This window comes from Diplotaxodon limnothrissa, linkage group LG16, assembly GCF_057381915.1.
Source record: "Diplotaxodon limnothrissa isolate DT_005_m linkage group LG16, D_limnothrissa_male_GT1.1, whole genome shotgun sequence".
Taxonomy (NCBI): Eukaryota; Metazoa; Chordata; class Actinopteri; order Cichliformes; family Cichlidae; genus Diplotaxodon; species Diplotaxodon limnothrissa.
In genome coordinates, this window is record NC_140611.1 from 21,033,142 (window position 1) to 21,046,908 (window position 13,767).

Genomic DNA, 13,767 nt, shown 5'->3' on the forward strand with positions numbered 1-13,767 from the left:
GTAGCAGAATGTTGGTAAGCTGGTATGAGTATGTACAAGACAAAGACGCGTAACTAGTCCTTGTAAGTGAAATAGTAAAGACTCCTCTGTGGAAACATACACACGTGTGCACACACACACACTCCATAGACATGTATATAACAAAAGAATATCTTTTATTTGTAGTCCATCACCACAGCCCTGGTAGGCTATTCTGCACCAAAGCCAATGGAGAAACACATGACAAGCTTATACAATAGAGAAAAGAGAAGAAGTCAACTGGATGGTAAGCAGTACGTGTTTACATTTCTGTGTCTCACTCCGGACACCACACCTGCCTTACTAAAAAAAAAAAAAAATTTATTTTATCTGTTTAAATTTTTTTATACCAGATCTACCTAGCTCTAGTTCTATAATACCTGGCATACCTGCTGCGGCGTACAGCCACTCCTGTCCTATTCTGCTGACCATCGGGAGATTATTGCTGTGGGAATGATCATTACCCAGAGTCAACAAGAGAGTCAAAACAAAACAGGAACACAACAGGAACAAGAAGAACACAGCACATCTGGGTATTAGCAATAGTATTCACGCTGGCGAGCGTAGGAAGTCCTGAAAGTTTTGGAGCACAGAGTCAAATGTCATCTACAACTTGAAATGGACTGGAGATTATCATGGTGCTGCAAAGCTGCCAGGATCATCACACTTAAAATGTGTTTGCTCTCAATGGTAAAAATAGAGAAAGAAGACGCTTTCTGCAGATGGTCCATGTTTGTGCTTTTTTAATAATACTATTATCTTAATGAGGTCATAGTTTGGTTTGTTATACACTGGAGTTACAAAGAAAATTAAAATAGACTAAAATTTGAATAGCCCACCAATGGTAAACAGTACAGTATTTTTAGGGGGACGTTCCTCCCCCAATGAAAGCTTGGTAAGAGGAGTTGAGAGGTCACTGATAGAATGCCTATACATACAGACACATACATACATACCACACAAACGCACATTCGGTCAAGCACGCCAACGCACTCTCACGTATATACTGTACAGATACAGTCAAAACAATGGAGCGAGAGACAAGATGGATTTCCACTAAAGTCTTCACAAAGCACAAATTCTTCTTTCCTTTCTCTTGTTCCATACCACTTTCGCGACAAATTTGTTTTTTTGTTTTGTTTTTTTAATTTCAAAAAAGTAGACATATACTGTAGCATCTCCACGCTGACTTTTAGTTAGGTTTGATTCCTCTTTGATGTCGAAGTCATCTTTACAGTCAGATAATCAAAAAAACCCAAAAACAAACAAACAAAAAAAAAACAACCCAAAAACCCCCCCACATGAACAGTTTTGCAAAACTGTGTGACCACAACAATCCCATACATTCTGAAGTTCATGAGTCAAAATTAAATGTTCTTGTGGCAAAAAGTACTCCAATGCGGCCCTATCACAGTCTCCGCCGGAATAGTTCACACAGGACATTACCAGGTGACTGGTTATCTCCACTCTGCTCATTTTCTGGGTACGCCATCTCGTTCATATTTTACCTCCTTTACTCGAGTCCATCAGTTTAATGAATACTCTCCAGAGTCCGATATCATTACTCCTTCCTTGTGTATTGTCCAAGAACATTCTAGATACAATGTTTCTGTTGGATTAGAACATTCCAGGGCCCGGACTGAAGCCCATGTCCATGTCACGAGGCCTCATCTGAGCCCCCATCATCATTGTCTGCTGCGGGGGGCCGCCCATGCCCTGCAGTGACATCATCATGTTAGGTGAGCCTCCAGGACCTGGGTGGGCCATTTGTCTCCCCTGGATCATCCCTCCTGGGCCCCCAGGGGACATCATCCGGTGCTGAGGGCCCATCATGCCTTGGCTCATGAATCCCGGTGGCCGCATTGAATTGTGGCCAGGGTTGCCCATTGGCATGTCTTGAGGGCCCATTCCCCCAGGACCAGGTCCCCCTGACATTCCCCCCATCCCCTGCATTGGCATCCCCATCCTTGGTGGGCCGTCGCCCATCATGCTCTGCATGGGAAAGCCAGAAGGGTGTGGCGGTTTCCCCCCGGGGTTGTCTCCTCCACCTCGAGGGTAGTAAGACAGAGTCTGACTGGGCTTCTCTGAAGGGATTATCCTGGACAGGTCAAACTCGGGAATACCAGAAGCTCCCGGCCGCATTACCTCATGAAGGTCTGCGTCACTGAATCCACCTTGCATGTTATTGAACTCTGGCCCACCAGGGGTATTGGGTTTGCACATAACCCCATCAGCCCCTCCCCCATGAGACATATTCCCCATCCGTCCTCCCATAGGTCCTCCCTCTCCCTGGAAACCCATAGGATGGCCAGGGAAGCCTTGGGGACCGGGACCATTGTGCGGAGAGAAAGGGCCTTGCTGGGAAGGTGACTGGGTTAGGGGGTATCCCTGGCCCCGGTGAGGGTAACCCATGCGTCCCTGTGGCATCATTTGAGGGTTGGCCATTCCAGGGTCTTGAGGATTTGGTGGTATCATCATACCATGAGGCATCATGCCTGGGCCCATATTTGGGGCATTGGGAGAGGGCATCTGTGGGGGCATGCCATGTGAGAGAGGCTGGGATCCCATTGGATTCATACCTAGAGGGCTGAGGGCAGGCATAGGTCCAGCATTTCCAGGTCCCATCATACGTGGATTGCCTTGGTGATTCATTGCCATACCTATAAGTCAAAAAGAAATTATTATATACAGAGTATAGCGACTGGTAAAGTAGCTCAAGTTCAGAGAACTGAAATTAAATATTATACAGAAGATATTTCACGTCTTACCATTATTGTTCCCTGACGGCAGGTTAGGGGAGCGAGCTGGCGGTGAGTCATCATCAGAGCTGGCAACAGTCTTTATGGCATCGTGGTAAAGTGGGGTGGAGCTGGGCATTGCAAACTTGGACATGCGTGACATCATGATGGAGAGCGGGTTCTGGGATAGTGTTGGTTCAGGAGGTATGGTGTAAGGGCTACCAGACGGGACATTGCCTGGGAGAGACATGGAGCCAGATGGAGCCCCTGATGAAGGAGGGGCTGAGGGAGGGCCGTTACCACCTAGACGACAACATATGAAGAAACAGAGGACATGACAAAGAAATAATAAAATACAACAGTCGATTTTTTTTGCTTCTTGTGGATTGTTTCACATTAAACTACCACAAGTGACATTCCTTGCAATTTGTGTGCAAATTAAGACTTAGTAAGATAATGTGGCTACTATATTATGTGGCCAGAAGAGGGAGCCACTGGACCATAACCCACCCAACCCCACCCCACAGATGTGTTAATCTGAAAGATCTGATGAACATGGAAGATAGACACATCAGATCCATATCATTTTCAGTTTTTAGGTTGATTCTGTTTCAACAAGTTGAGTCAAATATCTGAAATGTGATCACTGAGACAATAACTGTAACTAAAATTCAACCCAATAATCATTTAAAAAATAAAATCCCAATATTAACTGAATACAACTTCTCTTTTTTCATTGTTTTTATTTAGGAATTTTCTTTTTACAAGAAAAGGGTACAGATAACAACAGAAAAGGAAAAACAATGCATACCTTGCTCCATACTTGGCATCATATTTGGTGAGGTGATACTGAGCGGAGGCTTGCCACCCTGAGGGGGCACTCCAGGACTCTGCATGGGTGGTTTTGGTGAGGAAGCCCATCCTGGAGATGGGTTAGGGAGAGAAGGAGATCTCATATGAACAGGAGAAGCACCTGCTGATCCCATCATGGAGTGAGGAGACTTCATTGGTGCTGAAGTTGGAGGTGCTGGGGGGGCAGCAGGGCCTGTGGAACCGGTGAGCATGCCAGCCAGTTGGGACGGTGTTTGAGGGGACTTAAGATTAGCCGAGGGAGAGCCCATCATGGGGGACTGCACTTGCCTCAGAGGAGGAGACTTAAGTGGATTAACACTGGGAGAGTTCCCACCTCCTGCTTGGACATTCAGATCTGCTGGCTTGCGGCCCCTCTGGCCTTGTGCAGGACCCCCAGCAGAGGGAATATGATTAATACGGCCATTGCCTCCAGTTGGTGTAGATCTGTGCTCTGGACCAAATGCTTGGTCTGCATGTGGACCCCTCATTCCTCCAGCACCCCCAGGGAAGGATCTCCCAGGCCCCATAGGAAAGTCTCCTGGCTGCGTCTGCTCAGGGAATGACCGACCCTGCATGGGCCTGCCTTGTGGACCCATATTTTCCATTGGCCCTCCACCCCCTCTCATTCTCATCATCTCATCAGGGCTCATATTCATGGGGGGATCTCGTAGTTTTGAAGGATGCATATGAGGTCCTGGCCCCGGGCCAGGCCCCATGCCGAACTCAGGTCCCATTTCTCGGCCCCCTATTCCTGGCAGTCTAGAGGAAGGACTCATGGGACCATCACTGGGCATTCTGGGAAACATACCCATGCCATTACCTGGTTCCATTCCACTTCTTTGGTGTCCCATCATCCTCTGCATGTCCATCATCATCCCAGGAGGAAGACCCTTCTCTCCACCCATTCCTTGGTGAAACATTGCCTCTTGGACTGACTGAGGGTTTGGGAAACGCTCACCACGAGCTCCTGGACCAGCAAACATTGGCCCAGGTCCTCCAGGGAAACGCGCTTCTCCTATACGGGGAGGCAACTCATCAGGCCATCCCATTCCAGGCCTCGGGGGGCCCTCCATCTCGGGATTCATCATACCAGAGAAGCCAGGCATCCTCTGCATATGTGGGGGCATACCCCTGGGGCCAGGACCCATGCTCATGCGCTCTGGATAGTGATCCGGTGGCCCACCGGGTCCTCCCCACATTTCTCCTGGGCCCATCTGATAAGGAGGGGGGGGCCCTCGCATCATGCCACGTGGACCATGGGGGTGCATCATCATATCAGGACCAATTGGCCGGTGTTGCATTTCTTGTTTCTTCCTCTTCTCTTCGTAAAATTCCTGCTGTAGCTTCAGCCACGCCACCTGTTCTGGGGTCATCTGCTCTCCATCTCCACATCCACCTGGGCCTCCCATGTGTGGACCCATTTCATCCTGTGGAAATGGGGGCATGTCCCTGGGACCATGGGGTGGGCCAAAAGGTGGACCTTGTGGACGAGGTCCTACTGGTCCACCTGGTGGGCCTAAACTCTGAGACTGCGCTATCATAGCCTGTAAGGGGCCCTGCTCAGACCTCCGGGGTGGCGCATCAGGACCCCCATCATGGGGTCCACCATGAGATTGTTGAGCTCCAGCTGGCGGGGCATCACGGTCATCAGGGAAAAGCATGCGCTGAATATCTCGCAAGGTCTGCAGAGAGCGCTGCCGATGTTCTATCTGTTCTTGTGACAGACCCTCTGTGTTCACCTCCATGTTCAACAGCTCCTGGGTTAGCTGCTGGTGTTGCTGCTGCTGTTGGGGTGTCAGACCTGTTCCACCAGTTCCTCCACCCTGTCCACTTTCACCTGATGTTGGGGGATTGAGGCCAGCCTCTGGTTGGGTTGCAGGGACCTGGTCAACTGGGGCTGTAGTGTTACTGGGGCTGCTGCTGGGAATATTTTTGGATTCCATGCCTGTAGAGGATGAGCCTTCCTGCGGAAGAACACCAGATTGGCTCCCTTGATTTGAAGGCTGTGGTGGGGCTGGCTCTGACGTGCCAGGTAAGGACGGGTTGGATCCAGGCTGGTGGCTCTGATCTTGGGTGTGGGACGGAGGCTGCTGGGGAGGATTGGAGTCGTTTGCTGCATTGTTCTTTAACACAGAGAAAGAGAAACGGGATTGAGATGTAGCAGTGTCAACATAATCATGTTCATATATATATAAAATTTCATATGCCATGTATATATGTTAGTATTTATTTACTATGAAATGAGTATTTACCAAGAGGAGGTGAGCTATGTCCCTGTTGTTGGAGATGTTTGTAATGTGGAAGACAATGATGTTTTCTATACGGCCACTAATAACCTCTTCAGCTGCCCTGAGGACAAGGAGGCAGACGGTTAGATATCAGTCATCAGACACAATAGTGAGTGTGAGTGTGTGAGACAGTGAGCCACATGAATGAGTCTTAGATGCGACCATGAAGGTAATGCCAAGGTCAGCAGACTAAGAAAAGTATTACACGTGCACACCTTCTATTGGGCATCCACATATTTGATCTCCAACTCCCAAAAGAGAGTGGTAATCTAAGCAAAGCATGTACTCCCACTGAAAAACACACGTGCTTGTGCAGATACACACAAAATATTTAGGCTATAATTGAAAAAGCTGGGTGAAGGACAGGCGAGGAAGCCAAGTACCTTAGTCCCACATATACAAACAGCTTTAACAGTCACTGATGACAGAAGCACAAAGATACACTCAATGAAAATATCACTGTTAGCAATTCTATTTTAATCGTGTTGCTGCAGATGTAGGTTTTTATTATGTAAAAGAAAAAATGTTTTACTTTCTATAAACTCATTAATATTTAAAACTTGGCTAGATAAACCAACTGTGAACACCAACAATTCAACAGGAATATTCTATTTCTAAGCCAAAAAATATATGACAAATACGAAGTAATAGAAAAGGTAACTTCTGGCTTCCTTACTTGTTAGCTATCCCTGTGCTGAAGACATAAACAAATTTTGAGCCTTGTTTCTGGCCACTAGCAGGCTCTGTTGTGGAGACTTGGCCTCCCAGTGTATTGTGGGAGGGCGTTGAGGAGCGACTGAGTCCGGCATTGGAGGTAGAATGTGTGACAGTGTCCTGGGGATTCACATCGCTGGAGTTTGAGTCTGCAGGGAGAGAACAGGGTATCACCCACGACTTTAAGCACAGATTTATGGGAAATGTAGTTCTACTGAAAACCGCTGTCAAGTCAAGTTGATTAATGGAGGGAATATTATATATGCTTGAATGCACATGTTAACACACTTACTGAAGAATCCTCTGTTATCTTCGTCACTTTCTCCCCCAGAGTACCAGTCAGCTCCACTGTACGGCGCCCTCCTCTCCGTAACACATATCCTCTTCGCCCTGCTACTATCTGTACACACACACGCACACACAAAGCCATCAGTGGCCTTAGGTTTATCAGTGTGACTGGCAATGAGGGACTGCAAAGTACATCTTTCAAGATGTCCAATTTGTATTCTCTTGGCAGAGTGTGTAGTATTAGCAAACAACACAGCAGATGATTTGATAATACTGTACTGGCTATGGTGATTCTTACCCGTTTCCTCACTGGTAGGCGTACCACTCTCTGGTTGTTCGGATGACTCTGCAGAGTTGTTCATGCTCCTTTTGGATTTCACCTTGGAGCTTGGGCCGGAGCTTAGGCTCTGGCCGTTTTTAAGCCCCACTCCACCTGCAACATTTTGAGCCCCTTTGGTCTTGGGGTCACAGGGTGAGGGCTGTGATTGGCTGCCCGTACTCCCTGGTTTGCCCTGATTGGGCATTTTAGAGTCACTCTGGGCGGCAGTGGAGGGAGACACGACAGGAGGTGATCGTACCATGGCCTCCGTCTTAGGTTTAGGGCTGAAAAACAATGAATAGATAAGGATACATTTACGCCATGAACTAAAACAGCTACTTTGCCTTGAAATCTGTGAAAAACATCAGATATTTTGGATACAACAAAAGGCCAGGGGCATTTTAGCAGGCTTATCTAATAATCATTTTCTGGAATCAAGAATGAACCAGGTAAATCACAGATAAATGCGGAGGCACCTTGCCATCCATAGGGTCTTTAATCCCACGACACCTAGTCATAACATGTGCCTTTTTCCCCTCCGATATGGTACCCAAGAGGGGTGGCAGAGAGAAAACCAAAGGAAAATGTGAACTTTGTGTTCTTTTAGTCCTCCCCCCCCCCCAAAAAAAAAAAAAAAAAAAACAACTTGCAACTGCTAAACACAGCATCAGTTTGACAACCAACAGTTGGCATAGATGCCTGTGAACGCAAGATTAAGTTACCGGTATGGGGAATTCAGTGCACACAGATCTCATCTGCAAAGAGACAGGGCACCTACAAATGACTGCTGCTAACCGGCTCTGAGAGCAGTTCAGTTCAGGCAAGCAGGAAACATCCAACTGGCAGAGAACTTCCATACCACACCCTAATATCTTTCTTTCTTCCTCATATACACACACACACACACACACACACACACACACACACACACACACACACACACACATGCCAACATGTCCAAAAGGTTCAGCCACAGCTCTGCACACTGTACGTATGTAGAGAGACACACAGCCAGCAGAACAAGAAGGCAAAGCCATAAGTTTGGCAGTCCGTGCAGTCATTTCCAGAGGCTCCAGAACCATGAGTCAGCAGGGAAAACTTCCAAGCCCAGTGTACTCCCTGACCCTGGAAGAGCTCTGGATCACGCATCAAAACCTTAAACTAATAATTCACAAAAAATGATTTTACATTAGCATTACACCTGACCAACACCTAATTTCCACACCATACAGGTAAAGCAAATTGTTCAGGTTTGTACCACCTTCTTGACCTTGCCAACATGCAACTCTTATAGATTTATCAGGTATCGTGTAGACATACTTGCTTACAAGCCTCACTTCAAAATACCGCTACAATTAAAGACATCAAGAGAGTAAGTTCAATTCAGTAAAGAGAAATGAAAATACCAGAGTAGTAATAACCTTAAAAAGCATAAGGATAACATGTTAGCTTTATTTTATTTATTGTTTTTATTTTATTTTACTTTTTTGTTTTTTAATTTTAGATGTGCAAGTGAGATGACTTTATAAACGGCCGAGCCTTCCTCTTTAAGAAGAAAGCCCTGTAGGTAACGTGTGTGCCTCAGGGTCCTTGCAGGGACTGAGTGACTCCGTCTGTCGAGTGTGTAGGAAAAAGTAACATTACAATCATTAAGCCACAGCCACTGGTGAAGCGCAAGCAGACAGAGGTAATTAAGTTAAAGTAATCAGCCAAAAGAGTCTAGATAGGGCCTAGTTTCTGTGTTAACAGCTATCCAAACGCATTTTCTGCCTGCTGCTACAGAAAAGTAAATGATGTCCATGCAAAAAGATTACTTAAGAGTAATTTCTAACTATGGCTAGCTTTTCTAGCCAAACTAGAGAAGAGACACCATTTTAAACTAGGTCTTCCTACCAGGTTTAGGAGCTGGAATAGAAAAAGAAATAACTGTCCTGTCTCCCTGTGCTCCCGTTTTTCTCTTCACTTTGCCTTCATTCCCTCAAATAGTCGTGGCAGACAGTTGTGCCTCGTGTAGCCTGGTTCTACCAAAGGTTTCTTCCTGTTCAAAAGGAGTTTTTCTTTCCCACTGTCACAACATGCTTGCTCATACCGGATCATCTAATCGTTGGAGTTTTCTGAGTACTGTAGGGTCTTTAAATAAACCAGAAGTGAACTGAAATTGAACTGAACTCTGTGCCCACATGCATCAATTAGGAAAAGAGCTGCCCCATTCTTGATGGCTATAAGGGTTTAAACGACATGCTGATTGTAAGCAGCGTAAACAGATCTGACAGCAGGAATATGTTTATTTCTTACATTCAAATACTAGAACAACAGCTCTCTAGAAAGTACAGTACATATGAGCAAAAAGGCCGCCTTAATGTGGCCTCGGTCTTGCTGATTTTTAAAGTTAATATTTCTTATTTCAACTAAATCTAAGCTGGAAAAACAGGCAGAGCTTTTCAATTTGCCCCTTGTTCTTAACTGTTGTTAATGACCTTGGCTTTTTTTCTTCTTCTTTTTTTCCAATTACGTAAAAAAAAAAAAAAAAGAATTGCCGTGGACAGATGTTTCCTCAGTAAAGTTTGATTACATGTTATTGAAGCTAAATAACAAGCTTAAGTGGTTTAGTCATCATTAATAGTCCACCAAACTGTCTAGGAAGGTTGTCTTAACAAAAAAAAAGGAGAAAAAAAAAGGGTAGTAGTTTTTCAAACAACCCTTTAAAAAGTTTTATTTCCATGTACTTCCAAAGATTTTCATGCAGTTAAAAATGCTTTGCTGTCCATCATAAACAGTCTGGATTAAACATTATTTTAATCCATAGCTTTAATATATAGCCAGTATAACCTAGATTTCAGTTACACCCACAAAATAGCTGATCATTATTAGAAAGGAAGTATCGCAGGGCAATATCCACAGGTTGTCACATTGTATGAATCCACTCACCTTTGTGTGTTGGTGGACGGGGAGTTCTTTAGCCTATTGGAGTTCATTGATGGAGCTCCCAAGACTACAGAACAGGGTGGAGTGATGAGCTGGTGAGGACTGCCTGTGTGTGTGAGCGGCGCTTTTGCACGCACGTTCCTGGAGCCAGGAACAGGATTCCCAATGTTCGACAGGTTTCCCCGACCGTCCTTGGCCTCTTCTCTCTCTTTCTTTCCTCGTTCCCTCTTGCTGAAATGTGTCGCTGCTGTACCTGCCGCCGCTGGCCTCTCCTCTTGGACCTCCAACATTCTCTCTACGTCCTTGTCTGTGTGGGTGTGCGTGTATGTGTGTAAGTGTATGTGTGTGTGTGGGAAAAGTGTGGAAAAAAATAACAATAGTCCAGAAGGCTTCTCTTGTTCTTGTTCAGTGTGTATTTATGAAATTCCCCCAAGGGGGCTTTCAACGGCCCTTGGGCACACTGTTGAGAGAAAAGAAGGAGAAAAAGGACTGTTAACAAAACTGGAAAAGGTAGACGCCGTCTCAAGAGAGTTCAAAGTGACACTCTACCCAAAGTCTTCTTATTATCAATCTTTGTTATTTCCCCCCCTCTTTTAAAGTTGCTTTGGGCAAAACAGGGCTTAATAAAGTAATTCTGACATTATTCAGTAAGAAAATCGTAGGTCAAATTCATTACCTGACGACTTACACAGACTTCAGTCATTGTTAATTGTAACCTCAGCATGTTTGTTTTTCCCCCAGTGTCTGAAATGTCTGCTTATAGTGCATTTTTTTTTTCGCCCTCAACACACTCAGTGCTTCACACACAGACTTTATATGGGCAGGCCGCCCAGGTATGTTAAGACCCGCCCAAATACATTTAGAGACTGGCTTTAGCTTTATTCCATATCCATCTGAGAGAATGATGCCATCCGCAACGAATGGACAATACCCTTTGCTTTCATTTTTAAAATTCAGACACTGCTAACCCGCTTGCCAGCAGATCAACAGCCTGGTCTCTACTATGACAGCTTTCAACATCATTCAGCTGCTTTCCAAGATTATCGCATCCTGCAAATGGACACATTACATGCGCCGTCTTATACTTAATTTATGGTAGAGACGTTGTGTCTGTTTGCATAGGTATTTGTCTGCAGAGAGGCTCTCCGTAGGCAACCAACTCCAACGTCAAAAGTCCTCAAAAAAAAAAACAACAACAACAAAAGCACATAGCTCGACGTGGATGAGTGTATGCATAACCTGAACCCTGACGGCTTGAAGAGTGGGCCACAAACAGGAGCAGCATGAGAAGCTGCAGTGGACGCTTTTCTTTATTTTGAACACTTGGTTTCACTTAAGCAATTTGCAAGTTATAAACCTGCTTTTGTCCACAAGTGATGGACCAACAATAGCACAAGCAAGTAAAAGTAGCCTACAGATCAGTTGTTTGTGGCGTCGCCCCCTAGTGACAGTAAACAGCTACAACATGTATACAGCCATCCACAAAGCTGTCTGTCTGCAATACCACCGCAGAAGCGCCTTGGAGCCCTTAGACTGCAGCTGGTAATGATAATCTTCTTCAACTCTACAGATCTGCTGTGTCCTCAAGGTCTACCGACTGGGGGAGAACCGGTTCATGCGTCTGTATCGAGTGCTTCAGAGCAGACAAAGTCTACCACATCCAGCTGCAGTCCAAAACGGTGAAGGATAAGAGACTCATTACAGAGACGGCGGATTATAATGCTCCGGTAATAATCACCAAGTACTTCACAATTGTATTTGCAGGAAAAAGTTACAAAATAAATAATCTAATAATTTGTTTAAGAAATTGTGCATACACTGTCTTTGGAAGCTCATGGGTGTTCCTACAAACACCCCTCACAAATACAGTCTAAATCTGTAGTGAACTCTGGAAGTACGTACATAATTTCAATCCTCATTGTTCAACATGTGTTAGTTAAAACAACTGACCAATTTAAACAGCTGACAGAACAAAGACTGTAAAAAAACAGCAGACACAAAACATCAGTCTTCCCCTCCACTAACTCTATAGTTTGATTCAATTTATACATCATCAATATGCAAGATCAATCATCTCAAGGTGCTTGATAATATAAATGCTCCACTATAAGCTGATATGGAGTCTGGTTCAATAGTAACTGATAAAAACTAAGTCACAGCCCAAACGCTGCCACCACTGCTTAGTTTGTCCACCAGAGAGCACCAATATTTATCTGGAAAAAAGAAATCTGTTGATTTACATATAATGATTTTACAATTAAAAAAAAAAAAAAAAAACACCAGTTAGGTTAGTCATTGATACTTTCTTTATCTTTGGCACATGTGGTAGAGCTGTCGAGCTGGTACTGTGACTCACACCAATCACTGTCTTTTGTGTGTGTTGGTGAGTGAGAGCGAGAACTGCACGAGAATCCTGTTCAAGAGAGCAGCCCAGTCAGTGAGATTACATTGTCATCCTGAAAATATTTAGGAGCTCTTCCAAAACACTCAGCATTGTAACTGGCTCCAGAGTCCCCCTGGGGAGAGGGAGGTGGAATGGTGTTTGGGGGTTGTGTCGCCCCCTTTTCTACTTGTATGGGGGGATGGTGGCAGCACTGGGAAGCAGACAAATACACCGACTCCTGCTACAGCAGCAACACTCATCTCTCACTGGTCACAGAAGAAGAAGTGATTTACAGCAGTCAGGAGCACAGATTACTGCACACAGGCAGACGCTGGCTTCTCAACAGAAACAGAGGCGGCTTGTAGAACCAAATTAAACTGACTAGATTAACCTTTAAATGTAAAAAAAATACTGTAGTGGAGACACTTCAGAGAAATGCTAGGCTCATTATTAAAAATGTAACGAAAGGCAACTTCTTTTACGCATGTTATATTGAAGCACGTGTAATTCTGCAGCTGTGATATACAGCATAAATCAGAAACAAGAGCTTCTGTTAACGCGACAGTCCCCATATAAAAGTTCAGTTAAACTTTGTGTCTGAATAATTACACACTACCAGCTGAACAGGCACGCAGAAAACAGGTTCTGCTGTTAACGTCTTGTTTCTATAATTGGAGCTTGTGCTAGAGCGGAGTCTAACGATGACACTATATCAGATGCTATCGGCTACTGTGTACCGGCCACAAAAACATGCTCAGGGTTCCCCTTCACTTTAACAATGTAAACTGAATTTAACGTCTGTCTCCAAGAGAAATCTAATTGGATGAACCTTCCTGCTCCTAAAAAATTTAAATGTACACTACAAAACCTAATGAGATATTAATAAAGGCTACTCCTAAAGTGGCATCTGATTGTGATTGTTGGTGTTTTTAAACAGGTAAAATGTTTAGGACACCAGTAACAACTAGGACTTTTAGAGGGTGTACCATTTCATTTGTACATTAAAAAGAGCAATGAACGTCAGAAAAAAAAAAAAAGCTGACTGACATTTAAAAACACCATTTACTTTGCACAAACTGGGCATGATTGCCAGCTAGGGAAATTTAGGCTCCTCTATTCCCTCTTCACAAGGTGCTGAGGGATGTATACTAAACTCTTTTCAACCATCACAAGCACTTTGCTTAAAGCTCAGTGAACCCTTTAGGAGAAGGTGTCCAGCGCAAGTTAAAAATGTTCGGACCT

At 44.7% G+C, this 13,767-nt stretch overlaps 1 protein-coding gene across 2 annotated transcripts in view; it reads right to left on the bottom strand.

The window, feature by feature from the left end:
• Positions 1 to 222: 222 nt before the first annotated feature.
• bcl9 (BCL9 transcription coactivator) overlaps positions 223 to 13,767 on the bottom strand; it is a 29,893-nt gene continuing 16,348 nt past the window's right edge. For both annotated transcript variants that reach the window (XM_085374540.1, XM_085374539.1), the window contains exons 3-10: positions 10,146 to 10,602; positions 7,197 to 7,501; positions 6,903 to 7,010; positions 6,573 to 6,759; positions 5,861 to 5,957; positions 3,568 to 5,731; positions 2,787 to 3,059; positions 223 to 2,678 (exon numbers count right to left, since the gene is read on the bottom strand). In XM_085374540.1, the coding sequence (XP_085230666.1) occupies positions 1,636 to 2,678; positions 2,787 to 3,059; positions 3,568 to 5,731; positions 5,861 to 5,957; positions 6,573 to 6,759; positions 6,903 to 7,010; positions 7,197 to 7,501; positions 10,146 to 10,432 (4,464 nt within the window). In that variant the 5' untranslated portion in view covers positions 10,433 to 10,602 and the 3' untranslated portion in view covers positions 223 to 1,635. The remainder of the gene's footprint in view (positions 2,679 to 2,786; positions 3,060 to 3,567; positions 5,732 to 5,860; positions 5,958 to 6,572; positions 6,760 to 6,902; positions 7,011 to 7,196; positions 7,502 to 10,145; positions 10,603 to 13,767) is intronic.